This window comes from Zea mays, chromosome 5 (assembly GCF_902167145.1).
Source record: "Zea mays cultivar B73 chromosome 5, Zm-B73-REFERENCE-NAM-5.0, whole genome shotgun sequence".
Lineage (NCBI taxonomy): Eukaryota > Viridiplantae > Streptophyta > Magnoliopsida > Poales > Poaceae > Zea > Zea mays.
The window spans coordinates 187,797,957-187,808,279 of NC_050100.1; the positions used below are offsets into that span (position 1 = coordinate 187,797,957).

The following is a 10,323-nucleotide window of genomic DNA, read 5'->3' on the forward strand; positions in this document are numbered from 1 at the left end:
TACACGACTTTGATTCGGTCATTAAAAACTTAGCAGTATCTTTACTAAGTTTTTATGATCTCGCTTGATTAGTGTGGTGTTTCTGGCTCTCCATGAATTCTTGACATATGTCCGTCACTACTTTAAAGACAATGTCGGACTATCTCCTCCCTATCATACTTTTTATTTTTCCAATCTACAACACAAAACAGTGGCCTACTGGAGATGGCCTCGCCTCAGTCAACACCGCGAAAGAAATAGGGAGCTCCCTATGCACCCTTGGAAGACGAGACTGAACCCTCCGTCAGTCGAGACTGCCCATCTTTGAAGTTGTTTGTTTAGGATTATAACATAATCAGATTATATAATATAATAATCTCAAACAAACAAGCCCTCTGTTGCAGAGTAAACTGGGGAAGGCCGGTAAATAACAGCATGTGACAAAATAAGCATTCGGTGCTCATCAGAACACAAGTACATAACGCACATTCAACTCTAATCTACCCAAACATAAAAAAGGGCGACCCACGTATGCATCCCAGTTCCCAGATGGCGAGAAAGGCTATTTACAATTCAGTGCAAAGCAGCTGCCATAGTGCCATTTCTTCAGCATCACCCTGAAACGAACGAGCTCGCTGACACAGCACAAGACCACATTGTTAACTTATATAATTATATGCCTGCCTTCAATTCAGGTTCTTACAAGATATTCCCTCCGTTCTTTTTTATTTATCGCGGTCTAGTTCAAAAATGAACTAGCGGACGACAAATATTCGAGAACGAAGGCAGTACTTACCAACAGAACAACCTGCTCGAACCTAATGATTATTTACAGCAGGTGCCAAATGGGTACTACTCTGGCCGCATGCTGATCAGATTATGCAGCACTGTTGCTCGAAGCTTCCTCATCTCGTTTGCCGTCACCCGGGTGGAATCTAGAGACAGTGAACGCAGGTTGTGCAGGTCATTCAGGTGTTTGAGACCAGCATTGGACACCCGTGAGTTTGACACGTTCAAGTTGATCAAAGCAGTCAGGCCTGTAAACCAGATGGCCATGAGATTTTAACTGTAAAAAAGAAGTACACTTATTCCAACATGGAAGAACAATACCAGAGATCAGCTCCAAGGTTTTGTCTGTCAGATTAGCATTTTGAGAAAGATTCAGCAACGTCAGGGCCTTCAGATCCTTGATGTTCTTCACTCCAGCATCAGTAACGAACCCACCACAGACTTCAAGAGAAACAAGATTCTTAAAATCTGCAACAACATAAATTGTGTCAAATGATGTGGTCTGCTTGCAGAAAAGATAACTAATGTCAAACAATGCTTCCCCGAAGTTATCTTCAAATAGGAAGAGGGATGCCTAAGTAACATGACCAACAACCTGCAGTTGGGTTGATAGCCCAGTGGTAAAGGCGGCGTTGTCCCTTTCACCAGATCAGGGATTCGACCCCTGGTTCCACACCCAAAAAAATCCCCTCGCTGTGCTCCGCTCGCTCTCAGACATCAATGTCCTGTGTGCCACCCTCCGACTGAGCCGTTGCAGAGTGGGAAGTTATACTCGGTCTGTTAGTGATGGGGGCCAAAGTTCGAGGGTTTTCTCGGCCGAGACAAGTGGTTCAAGTCCTTCTTAATATTATACCGGGAGGATGATCATTCCCTTTTCCCTCCACGACCGAGTTTTTTTTATGACCAACAACCTCGCCTACTCAACAAGCCCCAGCAAAAGGTACTTCCGTACATTGCTTCAGTCATTTTATATAATATACTCCTATATGACCACCACAACCAAGTCATAGCAGACAAATGTAGTGTGCCAAATTTTTTAAAACAATAGTGTGCCAAGTTAGGGGGTGTTTGGTTTCTAGGGACTAATTTTTAGTCTCTCCATTTTATTCCATTTTAGTCTCTAAATTACCAAATACCGCAGCATATTCTATCTAATTGCGTCTTCACAAGACAGTTTTGGCATAATATTTTAACTCCAATTGGTCTCTCTTCTGTGGGTCCTAAGAGAAGAGATTCAGTTTTTGCTGAATGGTGGAGAAAGGCTTCAACCAAGATTCCCAAGAGCAAAAGAAAGGGGTTTAATAGTATGGTAATCCTTGGGGCTTGGAGTATTTGGAAGCAGCGAAACGGGTGTGTTTTTGAAGGAGCTCGACCCTGCCTTACTACCTTAGAGGACGAATTTAAAGACGAGATGAGATTGTGGTTTTCTGCTGGAGCCAAGAACATGCGCTCTCTTTTTGACCCTGGATAGAGAAAGGAAAGTCTTATAGCCTATTAAAAGACTGGGGTGTTGGTGTGTCGTATGTGTCTATGCGGTGTGTGTTTTGTAAGGGTGAGTGTGTGTTTGTGTTGTGTGTGTTCTGTTTGTCCCGGGCCACAGGCCCTTTTTCCCTCTACTTTAATTCAATGATACGCAGTCCTCATGCGTATTCGAGAAAAAAAGTCTCTAAATTACCAAATACGGAAACTAAAACCGTATTTGTCAATTTAGGGTCTAAAATGAAATAAAATGGAGGGACTAAAAATTAGTCCCTAGAAACCAAACCCCCCCTTAGTAAGGTATTGTTCCATGGAACTAACCTCATAAATAAGGCTGGTATTACTACATATTAGAAGATTATTGACTACTGAAAAGTATAAACCTCTAGATAGAACACATCAATTTTTCATAGCTTAACAACCAATTTTGCAACTGAAACTGATCTTGAAGTATGCTCTTACATCTGAAGCAATTTGTGCCATTGTCAGTTATGCAAGCTCCAAAAAGGTCAAGATGAGTCAGCCTAGTGAGACCTGCATCATCCAGCCCCATATATTAGTGTCAACTACCAAATACCAGCAGAAAACCATAAATAGAAAAAAAAAGAAGCATGTACAAACAATTCGTGTATGGTACATACTTATAAGTGCTGCCAGGCCAACATCAGTAATTTGGCGATTGTCAAGGTTAACTGACTTCAGCGAATTCAACACAGAGATCTTCTTCACACCAATGTCCGTGACCAAAGTAAATGAGAGATTAATACTTTGCAGATTACGAAGACCTGCAGAAATACATAGAGATCTTCTTCATTAAACTATTTAATGACTAGAAAAAAAAGTGCATCCATAATTCGTAAGCATGAATTTGTGGCTTCTGTTGGGTTTCAACTCTAGCCTACCCAACTTGCTTGGGAAAAGGCTTCGTTGTTGTTGCTGCTGCTGCATAATTCATAAGCATGCCACTGAAATAAATCATTTAGAAGAGAAAAAGGTGCATAGTGAAACAAGTAAAAGAAACACATATAAGTATATAACTCCAATATTCAAATAAACCATGATTTGTCAGTCACATACAGTTTCCACATAGAAAGTTAGCAATTTTGCATCATAAGCTAAAAGTTTAGAACATTCTCTTTTTATACTTGACGAAAGCACATACGTTAGTATATTGCTGTCAAAAGCAACCCTACAACTTTCATCAAGGGTTCTACGATGTAGAGGATTCAATCAATCTACGAGGTAAGAGCTAAAAAGACGATTTCGTTTTTTTCAAAAGTCAAGACAAACCAGATAGATGCTGGAGTCCATTGTTTCCAACTTCAGTATCAGAAAGCTCCAAGCTTTGCAGTAGCACAAGACCTGCATTAACATAGGCTCATAGTGTTAGATGCACAAATATTCCTACAACGATTTAAGAACAGACATTCACAGATACACATGCATGAGTTCTGACTCAAACAAATAATTAATAACATAATTGATGAAGAACGGCAGAAATATATAGGCACAGAATGGAAAGAGTAAACAAATTTCAGAGACGATAAAAAGAACTGTACCCAAAAGGATGCAGTAGACTGAAAACCAGTAAACTTTAACTCACCTTTCAGATGTGATAGACCATCATCTCCAATCTTGCACGAATCCAAGTTCAAAGACTCCAAACTGATTAATTCTAGAAGCAACAAAATTACAAGAACTTAGCTTTAACCACATTGAAGTTCTACTCTACAATGATTTTTGGATTTTCAGTATCTTTAAAAGCAACAAAGCAGAAGAGGGGGGTCATACTTTGGCAGCAATATGCATGGATATAAAATGTACTTGTGTCCAGTGGAAATCACATGATTTAATTTTATATCTTTTGGTTATGGAACATCTCTCTCTAATGTCTAATCTATGTATTTTGTTATTTTGATTCTTCTTAGATCAAACACTTAGCCCTACAAATAGTGTTTCTTGCTTATTGATCGGGGCATCAAGAAATAAAAATCACTAGCACACTTTTATCGATGAAGAATAATATCCATCCATGCCCCTGAACGAACCAATCTAGTTTAATTTTTGAAAGGCAATAAAATTGGATAAACTAGTTAGGTATACTATGTACGAAATCAATTACTTGAAACAAATAACCATTATTGAAATGATAAATAAAATATAGATCCAATACATACATTGTATTGTGCAGACGTCCAAATGTTAAAAGATATGAGGTCTCAACTACATTATAAGATAATCATACCTTTCAGATGCACCAAACAAGCATCTGTAATATAGTTAAACCCCAAGTTTAAAACCTTCAACCTTTTAAGACCTGGAATGCAGCAATAGGCAATGAATTAGACAGCAGTTAAGCATGACATAGACATGTACAAGAATGATTAAATCAGTTATCAGGGTAACACATGCTCAGTGGCTAACTAAATGCATGTATCATGTAAGACGTGTAAAAGCAGGCAAGAACTTCTAAAGTACTTGAAAGAAATGCCTTTTCCAACCGATTTCATGTTACCTATTATTATTTACTAGAAACCTGGGACATTATACAGAGGAGAACCAAGGAAAAGTGGGGAGCAGGTTCATAAACACTTCCAGATTTCATGCAAATTCCTTGCATCTAATGTTGCACGCACGCGCATGTGCTCACAAAGACACAAATGCACATACACAAAAAACATTATACATATGACACACGCCACTTAACAGAAGAGAAAAAATACCCATAAAAAATGTATGTCACACCATTAAACATATACAACACACCCTGGCTGCACAATATGTTTGTCGCTTAATATTACTATTTGCATATTATACAAAACTGCATTAGTGCTGACTGCTGAGTCCAGAAATAGTTTGCAAGTAGCATTACATTTACCTTCAAAGTTTTCACAGCCATCATCGTATATACCACAACGGTTCAAGTTCAACAATACCAATGAAGACAATCCTACAAAAGCGAAAGCAATGAAGTTAAGATATCTTACAGACCAAACAAAAACCAACCACTGCTAAGAAGATGCATTTGACACCTACAACTGATATCCTAGAAATAGAACACAAGACAAAAAAAGTATACTAGAATCAATGACCCATATAGATCAATGATCAGTGCAAGATATAATCAGGTAGTCAGGTCTCATCTGCAAGAGCTGAATCCTAAATCCTAAAGAAAGCTAGCGTTGATTTATAACAAGTATAAGAAAGCAATCATACTAAAACGGCAATCGGACTCTATTTGCTCACAGTGAGAAATGCCTCGTCTACACATTGTTCTTGAAGTTTGTAATTTTTCTGCAGAAACATCTATATAGTGACTGGGCACTTTATTATATACAAATTTCATAAGCCAGCCTCACATGAAACAAGAGTTTGTGTTGCATGGAGATTGGAGAACTGTTTATGACACCTAATTAGAGAAAAGACCAAAAAATCGCAAGTTAGGTATGACAGAGGTAGAACCCTAAATGCTGATGAACCAAGAAAACAACAGAAACAGATATGAAACTTTGACTGAGGTCACATAATATCAAGATTTGAAAGCACAACACAAGACACTATCAGGAAATGATGAAATACCTGAAATAGCTTCCAAACAAGCAGCAGTCACTGGGCAGCCCTCTAGGTTCAAGTGAGTGAGCTTCTGCAAGCCTAGAGGGAACAATAAGCATACTTGTCAAACTTTTTGATTGACTTACAGCACAGGTAAACACAGGTAATAAAAATAAATATACATTAAAAGGCTAAATAAAGCACAAAGTAGACAGCAGTACATCCACAGCAAAACCGATCAACCTCCAAACAAATAAATAAACTTCTGATACTGTTTACCTCTGATATACGACACCCCCAGATCTGTGATCTTACAACATGACAATTGAAGGTCCTTCAAATTTGTCAGATCTACAAAAGAAAGGTGACCATCAGTCATGCAAAAATGGGAGATATGGAAATGTCATCTTATAAATTTTATTATGTTGAAAATGACGATAGATAAATTTCTATCAAGACAGCCGCTTTGTCTGAGACTGATATCATATGGTGTTTCTGAAGGAATTCACAGAAACAAACAGATATTATGCTACCTGTTAAATATTTGATATCTGAATCCGCAATATAATTGCAATATCTCATATTCAATGACTCGAGCTTTGTCAGATCTGGAGGGAAAAAAGACATTGCAACTGATATTTCAAATCAACAACTCCAAAGTAGTGAAAGTTCACGAGGACCAGAGGAGACCTTTTAAATGAATAAGGCCACCATGAATCTTTAGGCAACCTTCAAGGTCGAGATTTAGTAAGTTAACTAAATTTGCAAAGGCTCTCATTCCTTCAGCAGTAACAGCATTACTTCGCTTGAAGCTTAAAGAAGATAGGTTTGACAATCCTGCAGATATAGAAGCATTAATTTTTAGTTAACAAAATACAAGTTCTATAACACAATTAAAATAGGGACTTGTATTTGAAGTGCTACCAATAGGCCAAGTTTACGGTAAGAGTTGGACTTCTTAACACATTTGAGCAATCAATAAGCAACCATTCGAAGAACCTACTAGGGCATTAAGCTTGCACACAGGAAATAGCTTTTAAGTTCATCCTTAAATCCATCTTAAGTGAACTAAAGTCATATAAATAAACAAAACCTCAGTAAGAAACATGTGACTAACCTGACAGTACTCCCAGACCACTTTCGGATATTTGATCACAGTAATTACATGCCAAACTTTGCATGCTTGAGCAATCTCTAAGAAGATCTATCCCACTATCAGCTACTTCAGAGCAAGAAATATCAACCGACAACAATGACTGCTTTTGAGATGCCACTACTTCCATCCAAGCATCCTTTACTCCAGGGTACTCCCCTAAGCCAATGTCCTAACAATGAGGCATGAAAGAACAGTTATCACAAAGGTGAAATAGCCTCATATTATCACACAAGATTCATTCTCAGAAGTGAAAACTAGTTTCAAATAAAGTCCTCAATAGAAAAGTGAATATCAATTCCAAATGAGAGGAAAGAGCATTTAAGTACCTAATAGAAAAACATCTAACAAGAGGTTCCAAACTTCCAATTGTCGCTTGCTAGACAACTTTGCTTATTGTAACTACTAGATCCCACCTCTCGAGTTTGATATGCATCTCATGGGACCAGGGCCGGCCCTGGGGGTGGGCAGAGTGGGCGGTCGCCCAGGGCCCCCCGAAGTTATAGGGCCCCTAAATATGTATTAAGTATAAGTATATAATGTGTGCTATGGATATTTAGTAATTGGTCTTGGATCAAACATTATTCAATAGTCTGTTCGTTAGATGTAGCTTGTTGGAAATCTAAGAAACGAATCGATGAGCCTATTGCAGTCATAGAGAAAATAAATCATCGCAGACTCCTAACACGACGTGGTGACACCCTGAGTGCGTGTTCGATAGATGACTATAGTCGTAGCGTATAGTGTACTAGTTCTTATATTATATGTTATATGTATGTATTTTTCAATCTCATGAACTAATGATTGTTCATTGATATATTCTATATTGGATTTTAAAGTCAAAATTTTTATTCCAAACTCTTATTTTATTTCGGCACCAAGATAAGAGATTTTTGAATGGAGTATTGTCTGGCTGTCTGCTAGTGCTACATAAATTTTCAAGAATATCTTAGAGGTGAATTGTTATCCTAATGTCTCTATTGCCTATCGAATCTTAGCCGTAATTTTTTTGAAAACTAGAATTATTGAAAAACTATTTATGACCAACAATCATGTTTTAAAAAAACTTTATATATAAATACATATTAGATATATAATATATAGAGAGATAATAGGGGCCTCTAAATTAGTTTTCGCCTAGGGCCCCTAAAATGCCAGGACCGGCCCTGCATGGGACCAACCTATGTGCTATACTTACAAGGAAGCTAAGCACATTTCTTTTGGGGGGAAACAGTAGGGGCATACTCCTATAGGAATGCTAGACATATTAGAACAGAAACCTTACCTGCAGAGCACAATCCCTAAAAACTTGAAGTGATGCCTCTGTAAGACGGTTTGAATTTACTAATTCATTGAAAATCTGCTGGCTGAGATCCCTTGGCAGCATTGCAAAAGTAGAATACCTGTCGATATCCTGCAAATATTACTGGGTTCAAGAAAAAAGACATTCCATGTCAAAATTCAAACACGTGTAGACACAATACTACCTGGCAAACTCTAGCCACACAAAGCTCCATGAGGGACGGGCACCGCCCAGGTTCATTTCCCTGTCCCTTCCCGGAAACATCAGAACTGCTGCGAGGCAGTGTAAGCAACAGCCATTTTAAGCTGCTGGTCTTTGAGAACCTTGGGGATGTCTGGAGAGCGTCACCTTCATCCACCAATTGGCTTCTCTTCCTTGAGCAGACACCACCCATGATCGAGGTGAAAGTACTGAACAACAGTCACTCCTCTCGCTATCCACAAATTGGTTCTAGGAAACTGGTAGCTGCCAGCTACTATCCTATAATCCAATCGTGGCATAGTTAGAGCCCATGGCAGCCTTCGTCACCTCACTCCATTCTGCAACATGAACATATTTGTTGAGGATTTGCCGGTGAGTCAAATCGGTACATGAACACTGTACAGCATTTTTTTGCTCACTTCTTTATCAGTGGATGAGTGATCTCAGATTACATTAAGCAAACAGTATATCAATTTATCAATCATGTACCCGATCCTACCCTAACTGACCAAAATGGACAATCCGAAACGAATTCGAAAACAACACACTAATTTACCATCATGACTTCTTCGGTACGATCCTACCCACGGATCAAACAACAAAAACCTAACGCAAATAAAATACCAGAGACACAGCGATCGGACGCCTGCCCAAATCCAACAGAACAGAGAACCGGAACCTCCCAAAACATCACTGGTCAGTGGTCACTCCTTTCTCAGGTAGAAAATCCTCAAGGTAGATAGATTACCGCACGAAAAGCGCAAAAAAGTTCAGTCAAATTGATGGGAAAGGAACAGTGCCCAACCACCCCCGCACCCAGGAAGTCCCACACAAACATGGAGTCGCCAGTACACACCGGTCGCAGAATTCTCACCCACCCGGGGACAAGCGGGCCGTCGCCGGCATCAAAGCCACCAACCCAGCTACACCACCGGCTAGGGTTTATCCACTCGCGGCTCAACCCCAGCGCTACGATTGCGAACGCGCGCACGAGCAGGAGCACGGCAGCGAGAAGGGAAGGTTAACCCGCGGCTGCGCTCATAAATATCTGACGAGTTCTCGCGTGGTGGGCTGGTGTCGGAGGGGGAGGAAAACGGAGGCGGAAAAAGGAAGGGAGGAAATGCAAGTGGTGAGGGAGAGAGCCGGCGCCGCGACAGAGCTCCACGTGTCCCATGGGCCGACGGACCAGTTCCGCTGATGGGTGGGTTCTACACTTCTACCTCTACCGAAAGGTGTCACTCACAACCCACAAGAGCGGCTTGTGGAAAGGAGAGAGGCGAACAGGGCTGTACGGGTGGGCCCGTGGAGCGGAGGGATAAGGCGAGGGGGGACACGCGACCCAAGTGATCGACCGCACGCTATCCCGCTGATTATGCGGCCGAATGTGTGGTCCTTCTAGGTCGTGTTTGTGTTTGGGCGAAGAGGATAGAACAATTATACCTTATGTTTTTTTACGGGGACCATCCTAGATTCCTAGTTCCATTTTTGGTTGGAGGAATAGTTATTTCTTATTTTTTAGGATAGGATGAGGACACTGACAGAATTAGACATTGGTTGAGGGCTTGTTTGGTAGTACGAAGGTTTGGTAGTACAAAATAATTAGTAAGGTCGGTTATTTTCATAACATATGGATTGAAGATGAAACGAACATCCTAATCCTCCATATGGATTGAGGATAAAACGAACATTCTAAGGGTTACTTTGAAAATCTCAAATCCACTTCGGAATTAGAGAAAATTGAGGTGGAAATGAATTAATTTTCTCTCCAACCCCCTTCAATCTCGAAGGGGATTTGAGTTTCCAAACTAGCCTTAAAGGATTATATGATCATAATCCCTCCAATTCACATACCTCCAAACAAACTCTA

The 10,323-nt window shown here is 39.9% G+C and overlaps 1 protein-coding gene across 5 annotated transcripts; it reads right to left on the bottom strand.

Moving 5' to 3' along the window:
* Positions 1-390: 390 nt before the first annotated feature.
* LOC100280910 (regulatory subunit) lies at positions 391-9,638 on the bottom strand. 5 transcript variants are annotated; one of them, XM_008645362.4, is made up of 16 exons: positions 9,331-9,638; positions 8,440-8,794; positions 8,238-8,366; positions 6,917-7,124; positions 6,490-6,636; positions 6,333-6,407; positions 6,079-6,150; positions 5,827-5,898; positions 5,126-5,197; positions 4,493-4,564; positions 3,851-3,922; positions 3,538-3,609; positions 2,889-3,032; positions 2,710-2,781; positions 1,090-1,236; positions 391-1,016 (listed from the first exon to the last, which is right to left on the bottom strand). In XM_008645362.4, the coding sequence occupies exons 2-16, from the start codon at positions 8,647-8,649 to the stop codon at positions 832-834; spliced, it is 1,749 nt and encodes a 582-aa protein (XP_008643584.1). In that variant the 5' UTR covers positions 8,650-8,794; positions 9,331-9,638; the 3' UTR covers positions 391-831. The 5 variants fall into 5 exon arrangements, with proteins under 5 accessions (XP_008643584.1, XP_008643583.1, XP_035823878.1 ...); XM_008645361.4 differs by having other exon boundaries at positions 9,313-9,638; XM_035967985.1 differs by having other exon boundaries at positions 9,205-9,638.
* Positions 9,639-10,323: the final 685 nt, after the last annotated feature.